At 41.1% G+C, this 23,574-nt stretch overlaps 1 protein-coding gene across 1 annotated transcript in view; it reads left to right on the top strand.

Moving 5' to 3' along the window:
- LOC139749894 (PAX3- and PAX7-binding protein 1) overlaps positions 1-23,574 on the top strand; it is a 393,872-nt gene that overhangs the window by 72,993 nt on the left and 297,305 nt on the right. Inside the window, 3 exon segments of the mRNA XM_071664284.1 lie at positions 4,750-4,830; positions 4,833-4,848; positions 19,722-19,870. Of these exon segments, the coding sequence (XP_071520385.1) occupies positions 4,750-4,830; positions 4,833-4,848; positions 19,722-19,870 (246 nt within the window).

The following is a 23,574-nucleotide window of genomic DNA, read 5'->3' as shown; positions in this document are numbered from 1 at the left end:
CCTTACTTCCCTCATTACCTTTCCACTCTTATATCTTCCTTTTTCCTTTTTGCATGTCCTTTTGGTAGAATTTTTTATTTTCGTAAACTTTTCACTCTACTTCCTTGCAAAATCTTTGTCTACTTTTTTTGCTTTCCTTTATCAGTTTCATACTCAAATCTGCCAGCAGTGCTGTGTCATCTCCAAACAACAACTCACCCACTTCCCAGGCCATCTCACTCATACACATATGCTCCTCTCTCCAAGGCCCTTGCATTTACGTCCCTCACCAGCCAGTACATTAACAAATTTAACAGCCATAATGACATAATACGCCCCCTGCCAGAGACCAGCCTTCTCTAGGAACCACTTACTTTCCTCTCCTTTCCTTCTCGCACATATGCCTTACTCTCTTCTTACTGCTGTTTGTAGCTTTTCATATGCACCTTTTATTTGTGAGACCTTTCACATGGCATCTCTGTCAACCCTGTCATATCCATTCTTTAGATTCATAAATGCCTCATAAAAATCTTTCTTTTGTTTCTTTATGTATTTCTCACACTCATTCTTTAAAGCAAACACCTGATCTTCACATCCTCTTCCACTCCTTAAACCACATTATTCCTAACTATTCTGATGTTTTGTACATGTGTTCACCCTCTCAGTCACCACTATCCCATACAACTTACCTGGTACAGTCAACAAACTTGTACCTCACTATGGTAAGTATTCGTCTTAATATAATGACACTATACATGTATTCCTCCTGTCCTTAGGCACTTCAACATGAATCATGCTAACAGTTAAAATCCTATCCAAATAATCAACAAAACTGACATCCTTTTTATTAAGAAATTCAACTGCTATACCCCTTAATAATACTAAGCCTCCATATATGGGTGTAAGTGCTATAATGTGGATAAGAATGGTGTTACATCTGGTATGACAACAAACGTTAATACTGCCAGTAAATACTAGCAAGGTAAATCATACTGTATGAAATTGAATGGGAAAAAAGAAGAATCATAGGAAAGGAACGCACAGTGATTTAAGATCAGAGTGGGTTAGCCCTTCAAGTTCAAATAACTCTTGCCACACAGCATGATGATGATATGCCAATTTACTAAAGGCGTCTGGTGTTAAAGGTCACTTCAGTATATCACCTTATTGCATTACATTATCTCATCTTCACTCGTATCTGGACAGTATACTCTGTGTCCCACTATTCATCTGGTGGAGTCAACGTCCCCCAAAACCACCAAGTCATTAAACGTGCTGTTTCATTGCTATTGAATGCTTACATACAGGATGGGGCAGGTGTGTCCGTGCATCCGTGCATACCCTCCCTCAGCAGAGGACCATGCTTGCTAGGTCATCTGTTCACAGCTGTGTACTGCACCTGTTAGGTCAAGCATTCCCTGAGTGCATCATGGATATAACTAACATTTTCAATGTTCCCTCTCCCTCTGCATTTCATCATAGATAAGACTCACCAAATCTAGGATGCTCACCAGGGCGTGGGTCCTCACCAGAGTGTGGGCCCTTTTAAAGTATAAACCATCAGCAATTCTGTGGGCACTTTACTGGCCCATTATCCCTACAAGGAATGAATCTTACTTCACCAACCATGTTAGAGGGGAACATATAGGCCAAGACCTGTTTGACATGCTGCTAGCTGTCCCTACACTGCCCCTATCATGCAAAAGTTCTGAGGGCACTTATATTCCTTGATTAATTAGCTAGATAATTCACATCTTCAATTCTACACATCACTATTTGTCACGTTCTTACTGGATTTTCTCATTTGAACTCTGCAAGTATGATGTTTAGAAGCTCACTTTTTTCAATGGGAAGGTTTGCTATAATCCCAGATGCCATGTTATTTGTTAACAAAGCATTTAATTCCCAGACATAATTTACAACTATATTGATTGTGCAACTTACAGGAGAGCTTGTACATCATGTCCTTACATTATGTTGTCTTTTACAGTATGATATTTGATCATTCAACTAGCTAGATGATTCAGGAGAGTGATGATGAATGGTGTCTTTGCCCATGAGGCTTAAGTTAGGAGTGGGGTTAGTGAGAGGTGCCAATGGCTGATTTCGCCTTCTTGACATTCTCCTATATTACTGCTGCTCTGTTAATGATCTGTGCCCCTAATTCCTTGTTTTTAGATTTCTTAAACAATATTTACTGCTACCCACTAGAAATATTAAATTGATGTAAAATTTTGGACAGATGTGGGCCATGCTGGTTATCCTCTCCTGTGCTTCAATTTTTTTTTTTTCAGCTTCCCAGTGACAATTGCCCTCTTGCCTTGAAGAAGAGTGACTGGTTTAGCCCTTGATCTTACCCACTGCAACACAAATAAGCCCCTCAGCTTCTAACCTGTTACATATGATTGTGGGATGTATGAGAGAAAGTGGCAGGAGGTCAAGAGGAAAGTGCAGTGGTTGAAAAAGAGGGCAAATGAGAATTGGAGTGGGTGAGCACTGATAAACTTTAGGGAGAATATGATATTTTGGAAGGAGATTAATAATTTGCAAAAAGCAAGAGAACTAATAGGAACATCAATAAAGTTGACAAAAGTGATAACGGTTAGTGATGAAATGAGGAGGAGATGGAATGAGTATTTTAAAGGACTATTGGATGTGTTTGATGATAGGATGGCATATGTAGGATGTTAGGTTCAAGGTGGTACATGAAGCAAGAGAGTCATGGAGACTGGTTTGGTGAAGAGAGAAAAGGTGTTGAAAAGGTGGCAAGGCAGCTGAAGTGGGTTTTCAGTAGAATTTTAAAGAAATGAAGGAACTGTGGTGTTGATTGGTTGGTTAGAGTGTTCGGTGTATGTATTGATCAAGGCGAGGTGCCTGAGGATTGGTGGAATGTGTGTATAGTGCCATTTATAAAGTCAAGGGGGATAAAAGTGAGTGTTCAAACTGCAGAGGTGTAAGTTTGTTGAGTGCACCTGATAACTTGTTTGGGAGGGTAATGATTTAAGAGTGTGAAGGCATGTACAGGGCATCAGACTTGGGAGGAGCACTGTGGTTTCAGAAGTGGTAGAGAATGTGCAGATCAGGTGTTTGTTTTAAAGTATGTGTATGAGAAGTACTTAGAGAAACAGATGGATTTATATGTGGCATTTATGGGTTTGGATAAAGCATTTAAGAGGATTGATAGTGATGCTTTATGGAAGGACTTAAGAATACACAGTGTGAGAGAAAAACTTCTAGAAGCAGTGAGAATTTGTTTCAAGGTTTTAAGGCATTTTTACAAGTCGGAAGAGAGGAGAGTGAATGGTTTCAGGTGAAGGCCAGTCTATGTCAAGGGTGTGTGATTTCCTGTGGTGGTTTAATTTGTTGATGGATGGGTTGGTGGATGAGGTAAATGCAAGATTGTTGGAAAGAGGGGTGAGTATCTAGTCTATTGGGGATGAGAGGGCCTGGGATGTGAGTCAGTTTTTTGCTGATGATACAGCACTGGTGGCAGATTCAAGTGAGAAATTGCAGAAGTTGGTGACTGAGTTCGAAAATGTGTGTGAAAGGAGGAAGTTGATAGGAAATGCAAATTAAAGCAAGGTTGATTATTAGTTTCAGCAGGGTTGAGGGATGGGTTAAATGGGGTGTGAGTTTAATAGAGAAAACTTAGATACATTGGAGTGGACATGGCAGCAAATGGAACCATGAAGGCAGAAGTGTCTTAGAATGGGTGAAGGGGCAAAGGTTCTTGGAGCGTTGAAGAATGTTTGGAAAGATCATTATTTGGGAGGGCATAAATGGATATGTTTGAAGGTGTAGTAATCTCAATGTTTTATGGATGCGAGGCATGGGGTATAGATTAGGCAGTGTGGAGGAGGGTGAATGTGTCGGAAATGAAATCATTTGAGGACTGAATTTTTAGATACACAGTATTACGATTTTGCCCTGAAATTCAGTGTTAAGGATTGTGGGGAGTATGTTGAGGGATTTGTTTCTTTATACTGAATACTCTTATTTCACAGATAATCTTATTTCATACACAGGCACAGCATTGTTGGTATATAGCATGAATATATGTAGAAATATTATGTGTTTCACAATACACATAAATGTGATAAGATTGATTAGTAGGCATTTATGGGAAGAATATTAAAGATGATGTTATGGAAAATTTTCATGGTCTTTACCTATCGTCTGTTACCAATGTCTTCCATTATTGTAGAATTACATTGAGAGAATTAAGTGCAGTCTTACTAAATTTCTTCCAGAACCATGGTTTCATGGGGACACCACTTCCTTCGTAATTGTACTACAGTCACTCTTCAGTCACGTTTTTTGTACATTTGTTCAGTTATTTTTCTTTTCTCTTCACTGATTGATTCTGATAGCTAGTATTCCTGCAAACCACTTAGGTTATTTATCAAATTTGATAGTTTAAGTGGGACCACTTTGTACTCACAACTTACAGGTGGATGGCCATGCACTGGTAGTGGTGGGTGTAGGGTTACTGAGGATAGCAGAACTTCTTTCTGTGCCTGTATACTTCTAATGGAACAGTAAGTCAACTGCATATGTAAACAGAGGTGGGAAGTGATAGGACATCAATTGTTGTTAGCCACTGCATTCTAAGAGTACAACAAGTGATGTTAGCTGCCATATAAGGTTTAAGAGAGAAAATTAATATATGCTGTCTTTTTCTCATTTTTTCTTGTGAGATGATAAAGAGTCAACATAGAATATTTGTACTTGTTAAAGTTGTCTTGATTTTTGACTGCTGGATTTTCTTAGGTGGTCAGATTCCTGATGCCAATATGATACATGCTATCCGGAAGCAGAGACAGCAGGCCAGAGAGCAAGGGGATGTGATTCCTCGGATGATACTCTGAGGTAAGATAGTTATTTATTATATTTATTTATTTTTTTTATTTTGCTTTGTCGCTGTCTCCCGCGTTTGCGAGCTAGCGCAAGGAAACAAACGAAAGAAATGGCCCAACCCACCCCCATACACAATGTATATACATACACGTCCACACACGCAAATATACATACCTATACATCTCAATGTACACATATATATACACACACAGACACATACATATATACCCATGCACACAATTCACACTGTCTGCCTTTATTCATTCCCATCGCCACCTCACCACACATGGAATACCATCCCCCTCCCCCCTCATGTGTGCGAGGTAGCACTAGGAAAAGACAACAAAGGCCCCATTCGTTCACACTCAGTCTCTAGCTGTCATGCAATGATGCCCGAAACCACTGCTCCCTTTCCACATCCAGGCCCCACACAACTTTCCATGGTTTACCCCAGACGCTTCACATGCCCTGATTCAATCCACTGACAGCACATCAACCCCGGTATACCACATCGATCCAATTCACTCTATTCCTTGCCCTTCTTTCACGCTCCTGCATGTTCAGGCCCCGATCGCACAAAATCTTTTTCGCTCCATCTTTCCACCTCCAATTTGGTCTCCCACTTCTCGTTCCCTCCACCTCCGACACATATATCCTCTTGGTCAATCTTTCCTCACTCATTCTCTCCATGTGCCCAAACCATTTCAGAACACCCTCTTCTGCTCTCTCAACCACGCTCTTTTTATTTCCACACATCTCTCTTACCCTTACATTACTTACTCGATCAAACCACCTCACACCACACATTGTCCTCAAACATCTCATTTCCAGCACATCCACCCTCCTGCACACAACTCTATCCATAGCCCACGCCTCGCAACCATACAACATTGTTGGAACCACTATTCCTTCAAACATACCCATTTTTGCTTTCCGAGATAATGTTCTCGACTTCCACACATTCTTCAAGGCTCCCAGGATTTTCGCCCCCTCCCCCACCCTATGATTCACTTCCGCTTCCATGGTTCCATCCGCTGCCAGATCCACTCCCAGATATCTAAAACACTTTACTTCCTCCAGTTTTTCTCCATTCAAACTTACCTCCCAATTGACTTGACCCTCAACCCTACTGTACCTAATAACCTTGCTGTTATTCACATTTACTCTCAACCAAACTCAGTCACCAGCTTCTGCAGTTTCTCACATGAATCAGCCACCAGCGCTGTATCATCTGCGAACAACAACTGACTCACTTCCCAAGCTCTATCATTCACAATAGACTTCATACTTGCCCCTCTTTCCAAAACTCTTGCATTCACCTCCCTAACAACCCCATCCATAAACAAATTAAACAACCATGGAGACATCACACACCCCTGCCGCAAACCTACATTCACTGAGAACCAATCACTTTCCTCTCTTCCTACACGTACACATGCCTTATGTGATACTTTGTCGCTGTTTCCCGCGTTAGCGCAAGGAAACAGGCAAAAAAATGGCCCAACCCACCCACATACACATGTATATACATACGTGTCCACACACGCGCATATACATACCAATACACATCAACGTATACATATATATATATACATCCAGACATATACATATATACACAAGTACGTAATTCATAGTTGCTGCCTTTATTGATTCCCGTTGCCACCCAGCCACACATGAAATGACACTCCCCACACGTGAGAGAGGTAGCGCTAGGAAAAGACAACAAAGGCTACATTCGTTCACACTCAGTCTCTAGCTGTCATGTATAATGAACCAAAAACCACAGCTCCCTTTCCACATCCAGACCCCACAAAACGTTCCCCAGACGCTTCACATGCCCTGGTTCAATCCATTGACAGCATGATGACCCAGGTATACCACATCGTTCCAATTCACTCTATTCCTTGCACACCTTCCACACTCCTGCATGTTCAGGCCCCGATCACTCAAAATCTTTTTCTCTCCATCCTTCCACCTCCACTTTGGTCTCCCACTTAACCTCGTTACCTCCACCTCTGACACATATATCCTCTTTGTCAATCTTTCCTCACTCATTCTCTCCATGTGACCAAACCATTTCAATACACCCTCTTCTGCTCTCTCAACCAGTCTTTTTATTACCACACGTCTCTCTTACCCTTTCATTACATACTTGATCAAACCACCTCACACCACATATTGTCCTCATACATCTCATTTCCAGCACATCCACCCTCCTCCCCACAACCCTATCTATAGCCCATGCCTCGCAACCATATGACTTTGTTGGTACCATTATTCCTTCAAACATACCCATTTTTGCTTTCTGAGATAATGTTCTCTCCTTCCACATATTCTTCAAAGCTCCCAGAACTTTCACCCCCTCTCCCACCCTGTGATTCACTTCCGTGTCCATGGTTCCATCCGCTGCCAAATCCACTCCCAGATATCTAAAACACTTCACTTCCAGTTTTTCTCCATTCAAACTTACCTCCCAACTGACTTGTCCCTCAACCCTACTGTACCTAATAACCTTGCTCTTATTCACATTTACTCTCAGTTTTCTTCTTTCACACACTTTGCCAAACTCAGTCACCAGCTTCTGCAGTTTCTCACCCGAATCAGCCACCAGCGCTGTATCATCAGCGAACAACAACTGACTTACTTCCCAATCCCTCTCATCCACAACAGATTGCTTACTTGTCCATCTCTCTAAAACTCTTGCATTCACCTCCCTAACAACCCCATCCATAAACAAATTAAACAACCATGGAGACATCACGCACCCCTGCCGCAAACCGACATTCACTGGGAACCAATCACTTTCGTCTCTTCCTACTCGTATACATGCCTTACATCCTCTATAAAAACTTTTTACTGCCTTAGCAACTTACCTCCCTCACCATATACTCTTAATACCCTCCACAGAGCATCTCTCAACTCTGTCAAATTGCCTTCTCCAGGTCCATAAATGCTACATACAAATCCATTTGTTTTTCTAAGTATTTCTCATATACATTTTTCAAAGCAAACACCTGATCCACACATCCTCTACCACTTCTGAAATCACATGCTCTTCCCCAACTGATGCTCTTACATGCCTTTACCCTCTCAAACCCTCCCATATAATTTCCCAGGAATACTCAACAAATTATTTTCTATAATTTGTATACTTGTCCTCTTTCCCTTGTACTGGAGGTGGCAAGCAACAATCGCAAGGCACTTCACCAAGCCCATACTGTAATACCACCACTGGTCAACAACGCAATCATACCTTTTGTACACACTTCCATGCAATACCATCCAACCGCCACATGTCGGCTTTCAATCTTCTGACAGCAAGCTCAACCCTCGTTCCACTCCTTTTCAATCATAATCCATTGCCTCTTCCCCCTGATCAGCCCTCACACAAATACTTTTCACCTCTTTACCCAAGTCCCTTCCTGACCCTCACAACACCCACATATTTTCCACGGCTCAATCATCTACCATTCTCAATCCCCCAAAATACTCACCCTCTTCTCACTCACCACGCTTTTTATTTCCCATAGCCCCTTCACTTGTTCATTCTGTCAACCTTCACCACATTTGTCTCCTCAAACACTTTTATCCACCTGATCCTACTAAACTCTATCCAAGCCCACCCTTTTGCCCTCTTACACTCTTGAACTTCTTTTCCTCTTGACTCTTCTTTTTACTGCTTCAGTATTCTATTTCCCAACATTTTTCAACATGCCCAATTTTCGTCCCTCACTCACTTATTCCACCTTCCTACCTGTTCATCGCCACCCCACGCTTCCATCCACAAGATCTTCCAAACCGTCACTGTACCTAAATACACCACTTCCTCACTCCCTTTTCTTTCTCACTTTTTCCATTCTCCTTAATTGACTTGACTCCCTACTGTACCTAATAATCTGCTTATTCCATTTCTCTTAACTTCTCTTCCACCCTTTCATCACTCGTCACCAAATTTCTCGTTTCTTTTCACATAATCCCCACCCAACTCTTCACCTTCCCACCACAGTGCACTTTCAACTCTACATCCTAAAGCTCTCTTACTGCTCCTCTTACAAACTCATTGAACCTCCTACAGCCCATCTCTATACTTACATTAAATACATGAATATCACTCCCTTCGCAAACCAGGTTCACCAATCACCATCTTTTCCTCATCATTCTGCACAACAAACTTTACCTCTTATAATTAACACCACCTATCCTTTATTTTACACTGTTTGTTGCAATATTTACCTCAATCCATGGCAATTCATCTTGGCATGTCAATGACTCTTCATTGGTCAGTACATCCATTCACAACTTTTTTGATGAACTCACTGCAATACTCATAAACGTCTGCATCTTTTTTCATTGCGAAAAGCTATGAACCCTCAAAAATTTTATCAATTTAATTTCTTGTCCTCCAAGAACTCACAGACTTTGAAGAATACATCTTCATATTGCTTCTCAAAGACTTAGTCACATACAAGCCCATTCACTCCAATCTTTTACATCACCATACTTATACCTACTCATTAGGGCCTTCAATTTCATTTGAAATGTGGTCAAACACTTGTACCTCCTTCCAAAATGTGTGATTATTCTCCCTGAATTAACTTATATCTACTCACCCACCCATTGCCAGCCCACTTTTCACTTGCAAACCTTTCTTTTGACCTCTTGCCTCTTTCTTTTGTACATCTCCCAGTCATTTGCACTATTTCCCTCAACACTTGTCCAAATGCATCTCTCTTCTCTTTCACTAATTTTCTTACTTCTTCATCCCACCATTCACTACCCTTTCTAATCTGCCCACCCCCACGCTTCTCATGCCACAAGCATCTTTTGCGCAAGCCGTCACTGCTTCCCTAAATACATCCCATTCCTCCCCCACTCCCCTTTTGTCCTTTGTTCTCACCTTTTTCCATTCTGCCTTAAGTCTCTCCTGGTACTTCCTCATACAAGTCTCCTTCTCTAGCTCACTTACCTTCATGTCTCTTCACCCCAACATTTTTTCTTCTTTTATGAAAACCTCTACAAATCTTCACCTTCGCCTCCAGTTCCCTCCAGTTGCACCTCTCAGCACATTAACATCTAAAAGTCTCTCTTTCACGCTCCTATCAATTAACACGTAATTCAGAAACACTCTCTGGCCATCTCTCTTACTTACATATGTATACTTTTGTATATCTCTCTTTTTAAACCAGGTATTCCCAATCACCAGTTCTTTTTCTGCTCACAAATCTGCCAAGCTCTTCACCGTTTCCATTTACAACACTGAACACCCCATATACACTAATTATTCCTTCAACTGTTTGTTGTAATATTTACTCAATATGTTTGTGTAATATTCACTCTTGGACGATTTCAACATAGTCTTTGCAGTTGTGTAGATGTTCTCCATTTCACTAATTTATTTGCTGTAAGACTGAGAACTCTTTAGAACTCTGCATCACCTTTATGAATTAGCAGAAAAATGAACAATTGAGACCCCAAAAAGTGCTCATCATTTTAATGATTCATTGTTTTCCAGCAAGGAACTAAGAGTTTTCAAGAATGGTATATTTTTGCATTTAGTAGTTCTCAAAGGACTTGTGCTACATAGTCCAGTCCTGTCAAGTTTGCTTAATTGTCATATAAAATACTTACCTACCATAAATTCAAGGCCTGACAAAATCATTATGTAAAGAAAGTGTGGCCAAAATGAACATCGCTGACTCCAGTGTGTGAGAGTTCTTTCGTATGCAGATGATCTTATAATCACTTCATAGCACCCAGACACTATATAAGCAGCAGCTAACATGCAACACTTCATAAGTGGAGCACTGGCATACCCACCCATCATTTTGAATGGCGAGTTATTCCAGCTCATTGAATATTCTGAGTACCATGTATGGTATACACGGCATTCATTCCTTGTATCATAAACATAGAAGAAACAGATAACCAAAGTGCCTTCAGAACTTTAACTGGTACCAAATGTGGAGAGGAAAAAAATCCGTTAGTGTCCTTGACAAGCAGTTCATTCACTTCACCCTAAACTATGCTTTACTAGCCTGGTCATCCACCACTTCAAAAACATTTACAAGGACCTTTCAGTTGATGCAGTAGTTGCATTTTTGAAAATGTTCATGTAAATCAAATACTGTAAGTAGTGGAGTTTAAGGGGCTTTGTTATAAATAAGAGGAGAACATATATCATTGAAAACCTATAGCATACATGTAACAGGAAATATAAAATACTTGGTGTGTGTACTGTATTTCCGTTCATGATAACAAAAAAGGGACAAACTCCAACACATATTGCTGTTCATGAATTGCTTGCTGGTGCTGATGGAGAGAGAGGAGGTGAGTTCAGGAGTTCATGGGAAGGGGACTCAACTGGGTCAGATGGCGGAATTGTAGAAAGTGGTGGTGGAGGTCGAGTGAGTTCAGCCATTAAGTTGCTAGATGTTGATGGCTGGTCCTCCTTTCAAGTGTCCTTTTTCTACAAAAAGATATCTAGTGTTGTCTCTTTAGCCATCATTGTCTTATGTTCCTCATCAAATATAGCAAGAACAGCAGGAGTTTGGTAAAGTGCTTCAGGTAACATCTTGCTAGTGACAGAATGTACTTACATGATCTCCCTGTCTTTTGCTACCACATCCTCTTGGCATTCCTTTTCCAGTTGAGGAACATCTTCATTCAAGAGCTCTTTTGCAATTGTAGTGGCTCCTCCACATCACCCTCCTTACCCTCATCAAAGCTGAATTTTTTCACAAATTTTTTAACATGTGCACTACAGTGTTGACATCAAAACCCTGGAATCCATTAACAAACTTAGGGCAAAGCTTCTGCCACACAGTATTAATGCAAACACTGGTGATTTCCTTCCAGGCCTCACTGATGATCATGATGGCATCACTGATGAAGTACTTCCAAAATTCATTCATGGTTATGTGGTCAATCTGTGTGACTATTACAAGCTATGCAAATGCTCTTAATAAATAGTAGGCCATGGAAGTAGATATCACTCCCTGGGTATTGCCACCCCCAGTGCATTGCGGGGATTAAATATGTAGTGTCAGCAGAAGAAAGACTGCTTTGATGTTCTTTCTAAGGTCCTTTATTGAAGATTGATGGCCAGGGGAATTATTGAAAAGAGGGGGAATCTTTAAAATTATATTCTCCTTTGCATAGTAATCCTTCAGCTGTACATGGGCTTTGTTGTAAAATAATCATAGAAAACTTTTCCTGTCATTCACCCTTTCAGACTAGAATGTTAATAGACAGGCAAATATTTGCTTCACATATTCCGAAACTGCCTTAGGATTTTTTGAATTTTTAACCATTAATGGTTTAAGCTTGCAGTCACTTTCTAGATGTTTGGTTTCCATATTAACAAACACAAGCACAGTGGATTACAAAAAACGAAGTTAGGAGGTATACCAAAATTACACAAGTAGCACAGATCCACAGACAACAGTGGTAACAGTGAGATTGATCCATTGGCAGGAACGTACTCCACCCACCAACCCTCACTAAAAGTTTGGTGCACTTTCTACTGCACACACCTTCATAAGGAATTTTGATCATATAAAAAGAGGGACTGGTAGAAGTAACTCCCTTGCAGAATAGCAAAAACACATAGAGTGACCATACACAAAGCCAGGACTAGGTATATTTGAGTAAGTTATTTCATATTTTTATTATTTTTATTTTTTTATTTTGCTTTGTCGCTGTCTCCCGCATTAGCGAGGTAGCGCAAGGAAACAGACGAAAGAATGGCCCAACCCACACACATACACATGTATATACATACACGTCCACAGACGCCAATATACATACCTATACATCTCAACATATACATATATATATATATATATATATTTTTTTTTTTTTTTTTTTATACTTTGTCGCTGTCTCCCGCGTTTGCGAGGTAGCGCAAGGAAACAGACGAAAGAAATGGCCCAACCCCCCCCACACACATGCATAAACACACGTCCACCCACGCAAATACACATACCTACACAGCTTTCCATGGTTTACCCCAGACGCTTCACATGCCTTGATTCAATCCACTGACAGCACGTCAACCCCGGTATACCACATCGCTCCAATTCACTCTATTCCTTGCCCTCCTTTCACTCTCCTGCATGTTCAGGCCCCGATCACACAAAATCTTTTTCACTCCATCTTTCCACCTCCAATTTGGTCTCCCTCTTCTCCTTGCTCCCTCCACCTCCGACACATATATCCTCTTGGTCAATCTTTCCTCACTCATCCTCTCCATGTGCCCAAACCACTTCAAAACACCCTCTTCTGCTCTCTCAACCACGCTCTTTTTATTTCCACACATCTCTCTTACCCTTACGTTACTCACTCGATCAAACCACCTCACACCACACATTGTCCTCAAACATCTCATTTCCAGCACATCCATCCTCCTGCGCACAACTCTATCCATAGCCCACGCCTCGCAACCATACAACATTGTTGGAATCACTATTCCTTCAAACATACCCATTTTTGCTTTCTGAGATAATGTTCTCGACTTCCACACATTCTTCAAGGCCCCCAGAATTTTCGCCCCCTCCCCCACCCTATGATCCACTTCCGCTTCCATGGTTCCATCCGCTGCCAGATCCACTCCCAGATATCTAAAACACTTCACTTCCTCCAGTTTTTCTCCATTCAAACTCACCTCCCAATTGACTTGACCCTCAACCCTACTGTACCTAATAACCTTGCTCTTATTCACATTCACTCTCAACTTTCTTCTTTCACACACTTTACCAAACTCAGTCACCAGCTTCTGCAGTTTCTCACATGAATCAGCCACCAGCGCTGTATCATCAGCGAACAACAACTGACTCACTTCCCAAGCTCTCTCATCCCCAACAGACTTCATACTTGCCCCTCTTTCCAAAACTCTTGCATTGACCTCCCTAACAACCCCATCCATAAACAAATTAAACAACCATGGAGACATCACACACCCCTGTCGCAAACCTACATTCACTGAAAACCAATCACTTTCCTCTCTTCCTACACGTACACATGCCTTACATCCTCGATAAAAACTTTTCACTGCTTCTAACAACTTTCCTCCCACACCATATATTCTTAATACCTTCCACAGAGCATCTCTATCAACTCTATCATATGCCTTCTCCAGATCCATAAATGCTACATACAAATCCATTTGCTTTTCTAAGTATTTCTCACATACATTCTTCAAAGCAAACACCTGATCCACACATCCTCTACCACTTCTGAAACCACACTGCTCTTCCCCAATCTGATGCTCTGTACATGCCTTCACCCTCTCAATCAATACCCTCCCATATAATTTACCAGGAATACTCAACAAACTTATACCTCTGTAATTTGAGCACTCACCCTTATCCCCTTTGCCTTTGTACAATGGCACTATGCACGCATTCCGCCAATCCTCAGGCACCTCACCATGAGTCATACATACATTAAATAACCTTACCAACCAGTCAACAATACAGTCACCCCCTTTTTTAATACATTCCACTGCAATACCATCCAAACCTGCTGCCTTTGCCGGCTTTCATCTTCCGCAAAACTTTCACTACCTCTTCTCTGTTTACCAAATCATTTTCCCTAACCCTCTCACTTTGCACACCACCTCGACCAAAACACCCTATATCTGCCACTCTATCATCAAACACATTCAACAAACCTTCAAAATACTCACTCCATCTCCTTCTCACATCACTACTACTTGTTATCACCTCCCCATTTGCGCCCTTCACTGAAGTTCCCATTTGCTCCCTTGTCTTACGCACTTTATTTACCTCCTTCCAGAACATCTTTTTATTCTCCCTAAAATTTAATGATACTCTCTCACCCCAACTCTCATTTGCCCTTTTTTTCACCTCTTGCACCTTTCTCTTGACCTCCTGTCTCTTTCTTTTATACTTCTCCCACTCAATTGCATTTTTTCCCTGCAAAAATCGTCCAAATGCCTCTCTCATCTCTTTCACTAATACTCTTACTTCTTCATCCCACCACTCACTACCCTTTCTAATCAACCCACCTCCCACTCTTCTCATGCCACAAGGAGTTGTGGGAGTATGTGATAGAGTGTAAGAAAGTAAATTCTCGATTAATATGGGTAAAACTGAAAGTTGATGGCGAGAGGTGGGTGATTATTGGTGCATATGCACCTGGGCATGAGAAGAAAGATCAAGAGAGGCATTTGTTTTGGGAGCAGCTGAATGAGTGTGTTAGTGGTTTTGATGCACGAGACCGGGTTATAGTGATGGGTGATTTGAATGCAAAGGTGAGTAATGTGGCAGTTGAGGGAATAATTGGTATACATGGGGTGTTCAGTGTTGTAAATGGAAATGGTGAAGAGCTTGTAGATTTATGTGCTGAAAAAGGACTGATGATTGGGAATACCTGGTTTAAAAAGCGAGATATACATAAGTATACTTATGTAAGTAGGAGAGATGGCCAGAGAGCGTTATTGGATTACGTGTTAATTGACAGGCGTGCGAAAGAGAGACTTTTGGATGTTAATGTGCTGAGAGGTGCAACTGGAGGGATGTCTGATCATTATCTTGTGGAGGCTAAGGTGAAGATTTGTATGGGTTTTCAGAAAAGAAGAGTGAATGTTGGGGTGAAGAGGGTGGTGAGAGTAAGTGAGCTTGAGAAGGAGACCTGTGTGAGGAAGTACCAGGAGAGACTGAGTACAGAATGGAAAAAGGTGAGAACAATGGAAGCAAGGGGAGTGGGGGAGGAATGGGATGTATTTAGGGAATCAGTGATGGATTGCGCAAAAGATATATATATATATATATATATATATATATATATATATATATATATATATATATATATATATATATATATATATATATACACATACAGACATATACATACATACACGTACATAATTCATACTGTCTGCCTTTATTCATTCCCATTGCCATCTCGCCACACATGAAATAACAACCCCCTCCCCCATCATGTGTGCGAGGTAGCGCTAGGAAAAGACAACAAAGGCCCCATTCGTTCACACTCAGTCTCTAGCTATCATGTAATAATGCACCGAAACCACAGCTCCCTTTCCACATCCAGGCCCCACAAAACTTTCCATGGTTTGCCCCAGATGCTTCACATGCCCTGGTTCAATCCATTGAATTTCAAATTCACCTCACCTCACCATAATTTTATTATATTCATTTTATTATACTTTGTCGCTGTCTCCCGTGTTTGCGAGGTAGCTCAAGGAAAGAGACGAAAGAATAGCCCAACCCACCCACATACACATGTATATACATACACTTCCACACACATGCCCATATACATTCCTATACGTTTCATATACATATACATATATACACATTTATGTAATTCATACTTGCTGCCTTTATTCATTTCTGTTGCCACCCTGCCATACATGAAATGACACCCCCCTACCCCGCACATGTGTGAGGAAGCGCTAGGAAAAGACAACAAAGGCCACATTCATTCACACTCAGTCTCTAGCTGTCATGTATACTGCACTGAAATCACAGCTCCCTATCCACATCCAGGCCCCATAAAACTTTCCATGGTTTACCCCAGATGCTTCACATGCCCTAGTTCAATCCATTGACAGCACATTGACCCCGGTATACCACATCATTCCAATTCACTCTATTCCTTGCACGCCTTTCACCCTCCTGCATGTTCAGGCCCATATCACACAAAATCTTTTTCACTCCATCTTTCCACCTCCAATTTGGTCTTCCACTTCTCGTTCCCTCCACCTCTGACACATATATCCTCTTTGTCAATCTTTCCTCACTCATTCTCTCCATGTGAATAAACCATTACAATACACCCTCTTCTGCTCTCTCAACCACACTCTTTTTATTACCACTCATCTCTCTTACGCTTACTTGATCAAACCACCTCACACCACATATTGTCCTCAAACATCTCATTTCAACACATCCACCCTCCTCCACATAACTCTATGTATAGCCCATGCCTCGCAACCATATAACATTGCTGGAACCACCATTCCTTCAAACATACCCATTTTAGCTTTCTGAAATAATGTTCTCGCCTTCCACACATCCTTCAACACTCCCAGAACTTTCACTCCCTCCCCCATCCTGTGACTCACTTCCGCTTCCATGGTTCCATCCGCTGCCAAATCTACTCCCAGATATCGAAAACACTTCATTCTTCCAGTTTTTCTCCATTCAAACTTACCTCCCAATTGACTTGTCCTTCAACCCCACTGTGCCTAATAACCTTGTTCTTATTCACATTTTCTCTCAGCTTTCGTCTTTCACACACCTTACCAAACTCAGTCACCAGCTTCTGCAGTCTCTCACCAGAATCAAGCCACTATTGCTGTATCATCAGTGCAGAACAACTGACTAGATTCCCAAGCTCTCTCATCCACAACAGACCTCATACTTGCCCCGCTCTCCAAAACTATTGCATTCACCTCACAAATAGTCCCATCCATAAACAAATTATACAGCCATGGAGACATCATGCACCCCTGCCGCTAACTGACAATCACTGTGAACCAATCACTTTCCTCTTCCTAATCATACACATGCCTTACATCCTCTATAAAAACTTGTTCACTGCTTCTAGCAACTTGTCTCCCACACCATATACTCTTAATATTTTCCACAGAGCATCTCTATCAACTCTATCATTTGCCTTCTCCAGATCCATGAATATTACAAACAAATCCATTTGTTTTTCTAAGTATGTCTCACATACATTCTTCAAAGCAAACACCTGATCCAAACTTCCTCTACCATTTCTGAAACCACACTGCTCTTCCCCAATCTGATGCTTTGTACATGCCTTCACCCTCTCCCTCAGCACCTTCCCATATAATTTCCCGGGAATACTCAACAAGCTCATACCTCTGTAATTTGAATGCTCACTTTTATCCCCTTTTCCTTTGTACAGTGGCACTATGCATGCATTCTGCCAATCCTCAGGCACTTCACCATGAACCATGCATACATTGAATATCCTCACCAACCAGTCAACAACACAGTCACCCCTTTTTTTAATAAATTCCATTGTAATACCATACAAACCTGCCACCTTGCCGGCTTTCATCCTCCGCAAAGCTTTCACAACTTTTCTCTTTTTACCAAACCGTTCTCCCTGACCCTCTCACTTTGCACACCATCTTGACCAAAACACCCTATATCTGCCACTCTATCATCTAACACATTCAACAAACCTTCAAAATACTCACTCCATCTCCTTCTCACATCACCATTACTTGTTATTACATCCCCATTAGCCCCTTCACCGATGTTCCCATTTGTTCTTTTGTCTTGCGCACTTTATGTATCTACTTCCAAAATATCTTTTTATTCTCCCTTAAATCTAATGATACTCTCCCACCCCAACTCTCATTTGCCCTCTTTTTCACCTCCTGCACCTTTCTCTTGACCTCTTTCCTCTTTCTTTTATACATCTCCCAGTCATTTGCACTATTTCCCTGCACAAATCGTGCAAATGCATCTCTCTTCACTTTCACTAATAAACTTACTTCTTCATCCCACCACTCACTACCCTTTCTAATCTGCCTACCCCCCATGCTTCTCATGCCACAAGCATCTTTTGCGCAAGCCATCATTGCTTCCCTAAATACATCCCATTCCTCCCTCACTCCCCTTATGTCCTTTGCTCTCACCTTTTTCCATTCTGCACTCATTCTCTCCTGTCACTTCCTCACACAAGTCTCCTTCCCAAGCTCACTTACCTTCACCATTCTCTTCACCCCAACATTTTTTCTTCTTTTATGAAAACCTCTACAAATCTTTACCTTCGCGTCTACAAGATAATGATCAGACATCCTTCCAGTTGCACCTCTCAGCACATTAACATCAAAGTCTCTCTTTCACACACCTATCAATTAACAAGTAATCCAATAACACTCTCTGGCTATCTGTCCTACTTACATACATATACTTATGTATATCTCTTTTTAGACCAGGTATTACCAATCACCATTCCTTTTTCAGCACAAATCTATAAGCTCTTCACCATTTCCATTGACAACACTGAACTTTCCTTGTACACCAATTATTCCCTCAGCTGCCACTTTACTCACCTTTGCATTTAAATCACCCATCACTATAACCCGGTCTCATGCATCAAAACTACTGACACACTCACTCAGCTGCTCCCAAAACACTTGGCTTTCATGATCTTTATTCTCATGACTAGGTGCATAGGCATCAGTAAGCACCCATCTCTCTCCATCCACTTTCAGCTTCACCCATATCAATCTCGAGTTTACTTTCTTACTCTCTATCACATACTCCCACCACTCCTGTTTCAGGAGTAATGCTACTCCTTCCTTTGCTCTTGTCCTCTCACCAACCCCTGACTTTGCTCCCAAAACATTCCCAAACCACTCTTCCCCTTTACCCTTGATTTTCGTTTCACTCAGAGCCAAAACATCCAGGTTCCTTTCCTCAAACATACTACCTATCTCCTTTTTTCTCATCTTGTTTACATCCACACACATTTAGACACCCCAATCTGAGCCTTCAAGGAGGATGAGCACTCTCCGCATGACTCCTCCTTCTGTTTCCCCTTTTAGAAAGTTGGAATACAAGGAGGGGAGGGTTTCTAGCTCCCCTGCTCCCACCCCCTTTAGTTGCCTCCTACTACACGCGGGGAATGCTTGGGAAGTATTCTTTCTCTCCTATCCCCATAACATGTACCAGAATGACTGATGATATAGTACAAATAGAATGTTAGTGAAAGAGGTATGTGAATGCCTAAATCTCAAGAGATTTATGAGCATTGAAATAGTTCATAGTATGCTTGATTTATAGAATGGTAAAGCAAAGAATTCATGACATTGTTTTGTAAATTATAGTATAAAATTAAGATTTTGTGCACAGGTTTGAGGAAACCAAAACAAGTCGTCTGGTTCGTGATGATGACAATGATCGTAGTGATGAAGATGAAGATGTATCTCGCATGGATTTCTCTGTTAACCAGCAGGCAAGAGACAGACAGCAACGTCAAGAAGCATTTGATGCAGCTCAAGGTAAGGAATTTATTTTAAGATTTGGTAATATAATGCGACTTAGGGTAAGAAATTTAGCCTACATCTTAATCATCTCTTCTGTCAGTTCTTTATGAATTTTTATAAGGTCTCTTCATCCCTATGTGTTATATCAATTTTAACGGTTTATTTTCTGCACACTTATTGTAACTTTGATGATGTATTCATAGGCTTTGTGTTGATGCTGAAGAATGTACTGTATTGATTTAAAGATCCTAGTTTAATGAAATATATTATGCTAGCAATTTAATCAAGCTGTAAAGATGCTTGAAAAACCAGTTATGTTAACGTTATATAAAGGGAAAAGATTTGTGGAAAATTGAGAAGAAAGCAAAGCTGAAGACAGTAAAGTAGGTAGTAATTGGTAAGCAGCCAATGACCAGGGAGGTATATTACCAGCACTACCTGCCTGGGCATCAGGAGGGAAAGTGATAGTTGCTTAGTGAGCCAACACTTCAGTGGTTGTCAAGTTGCATTCCTCTTACCTAGGTGGCTGTCTTTTCTCTCTGGCATTCTGTCCACAAACGTGCAATCTTTCTTTGTCACACATAACACTTGATAACACTTAACTCACACAACTCATTTTTCATAACTCTAGATTTTCCTGTGGTGGTTGCTGTTTGCTATCCCAGCCTTTTGGCAAGAAATAGGTAGGTGGGAATATTTAGGTAGGATCATTAGGTAACAACATTAGGTAGAAGTAGTATGTAGGAACATCAGGTAGAAGCATTAGGTTGAAGTAGTCGGTAGGAACATTGGGTAGGAGCCTTTGCAAACACTGCACTAGACTTTCCCCCTGCCAGTGGCCTGTTAAGGATGAGGCACTAAAGGCGAAGAAGTGGCACTAGAGTTCACTTGTTATGGAGACTTTATTGCTGTGGCTACCCCCATGAGGGAGTTCCAGAACATAACAGGCATCAGTGATATAGATATAGATACAAAAGATGAAATGAAGCCTGAAAGATAAAAGCCCCATATGACAAACCACATTTATTTTAACAGACCATCGTAATACTTTTCTTAAACAAATTGTCAACCCAATCTTTTTTTTACACTTCACTGGATACTGCCATGAAGAATGAAGTTATGGAATATTTTATTGATGAGGCATTATATGAGAATGATAAGGCAGGACATTGTGGTTAAATACTTAAAAGGATGAACCAGTGTTTAACCTCATAATTTTTAAAGAGGGTCAGAAGGTATTTTCCATTAACTTGTCAAACTCTGTCATAACATGTGAAAAGATCCTTATGTTGAATACCTAAAGACCAAAGAATTTTTTGAAGGTAACCCTTGAATCTTGCTGAACTACTGTGAAGTGGTTTTCTGTGAACTAGTGGCTTGACTTTTTTCTTTTTTTAAGTTACAAAACATTAACTTTTTAGGAACTTACAAAGTGCCTTGGCTTAAACTATCTTGCATTTCCTTTGTTACCATTATTCATACTTTTCCTAACTTAGTGTTCTCATTTAGATTGTCCACCCAGTTGTCTGTTTACTGCTTCACTAAATACTGCCATGAAAAACCCTGTTTTTTGCCCTTGAGCATTCACAGTTGAAGACCTTCACCAGGTGATTAATGTCACCAGTCAAAGATCTAAAAGCTCAATTTCCCACTAGCATTTAGAGCTGACATGCAGAATCGCTGGGGTTACTTAGTTGCTAAGCACCCATCAGATTTTATGCACAACCATCAGGCTCCAAATGTGCAACTCATTGTGGTTTTAGAACCAGTCACACCACTGTTACTCAACACACACAGCTTTCACAATACATCCTAGACGGCTCATGCCAGCAGGAACCCCTCTCCTACGCGGTACTAGTGGGAATAGACTTCAACGAAGCAACAGCTGTGGCATCAACAAATTTTCCTCACACAAAAGATACTTAACACTACCTTCCACAACAGTAACAAAAAGTAGTTGGACATTGTGTTACAATCACCCATGAAGGCTTCATATCTAAACGCCTTAGCCTTTGTAATTAAATTCCTTAAGAAGCATTTTTTTTCTTCAGCTTTCTTCATTCTCTACTTTCTTGACCTTTCTGCAAACCACTGTGTGAAGGTCCTTTTATATGCCAGTGATCTTATAATCACTTCATAGCACCCTGACACTATACAGGTAGCAACTGACATGCTACACTTCTTTACACAATCGGAGCCCTGGCATACACACCCATCATTTTGAATGGCCAGTCATTCCAACTCATTAGATATTCTGAGTATCATGAATGATACACAAGATATTCAGTCCTTGTATCACAAACAAAGAAGCAACACATAACCAAAGTGCCTTCAGAACTTTAGTTGGTACCAAATATAGAATATATGGTGTGGGAGGCAAGTTGTTAGAAGCAGTGAAAAGTTTTTATCGAGGACGTAAGGCATGTGTACGTGTAGGAAGAGAGGAAAGTGATTGGTTCTCAGTGAATGTAGGTTTGCGGCAGGGGTGTGTGATGTCTCCATGGTTGTTTAATTTGTTTATGGATGGGGTTGTTAGGGAGGTGAATGCAAGAGTTTTGGAAAGAGGGGCAAGTATGAAGTCTGTTGGGGATGAGAGAGCTTGGAAGTGAGTCAGTTGTTGTTCGCTGATGATACAGCGCTGGTGGCTGATTCATGTGAGAAACTGCAGAAGCTGGTGACTGAGTTTGGTAAAGTGTGTGAAAGAAGAAAGTTAAGAGTAAATGTGAATAAGAGCAAGGTAATTAGGTACAGTAGGGTTGAGGGTCAAGTCAATTGGGAGGTAAGTTTGAATGGAGAAAAACTGGAGGAAGTAAAGTGTTTTAGATATCTGGGAGTGGATCTGGCAGCGGATGGAACCATGGAAGCGGAAGTGGATCATAGGGTGGGGGAGGGGGCGAAAATTCTGGGAGTCTTGAAGAATGTGTGGAAGTCGAGAACATTATCTCGGAAAGCAAAAATGGGTATGTTTGAAGGAATAGTGGTTCCAACAATGCTGTATGGTTGCGAGGCGTGGGCTATGGATAGAGTTGTGCGCAGGAGGATGGATGTGCTGGAAATGAGATGTTTGAGGAGAATGTGTGGTGTGAGGTGGTTTGATCGAGTAAGTAACGTAAGGGTAAGAGAGATGTGTGGAAATAAAAAGAGCGTGGTTGAGAGAGCAGAAGAGGGTGTTTTGAAATGGTTTGGGCACATGGAGAGAATGAGTGAGGAAAGATTGACCAAGAGGATATATGTGTCGGAGGTGGAGGGAACGAGGAGAAGTGGGAGACCAAATTGGAGGTGGAAAGATGGAGTGAAAAAGATTTTGTGTGATCGGGGCCTGAACATGCAGGAGGGTGAAAGGAGGGCAAGGAATAGAGTGAATTGGATCGATGTGGTATACCGGGGTTGACGTGCTGTCAGTGGATTGAATCAGGGCATATGAAGCGTCTGGGGTAAACCATGGAAAGCTGTGTAGGTATGTATATTTGTGTGTGTGGACGTATGTATATACATGTGTATGGGGGGGTTGGGCCATTTCTTTCGTCTGTTTCTTTGCGCTACCTCGCAAATGCGGGAGACAGCGGCAAAAAAAATAAATAAATAAATAGATAAAGAGGAAAAAAAATCTGTTAGTGTCCTTTACAAGCCGTTCATTCACTTCACCCTAAGCTATGCTCTACCAGCCTGGTCATATGTCACTTCAAAAACATACGCAAGGACCTGTCAATTAATGCTGT

This window comes from Panulirus ornatus, chromosome 8 (assembly GCF_036320965.1).
Source record: "Panulirus ornatus isolate Po-2019 chromosome 8, ASM3632096v1, whole genome shotgun sequence".
Taxonomy (NCBI): Eukaryota; Metazoa; Arthropoda; class Malacostraca; order Decapoda; family Palinuridae; genus Panulirus; species Panulirus ornatus.
Note: the sequence above shows the minus strand (reverse complement) of the source record. Positions and strands in the feature narration are given on the sequence as shown.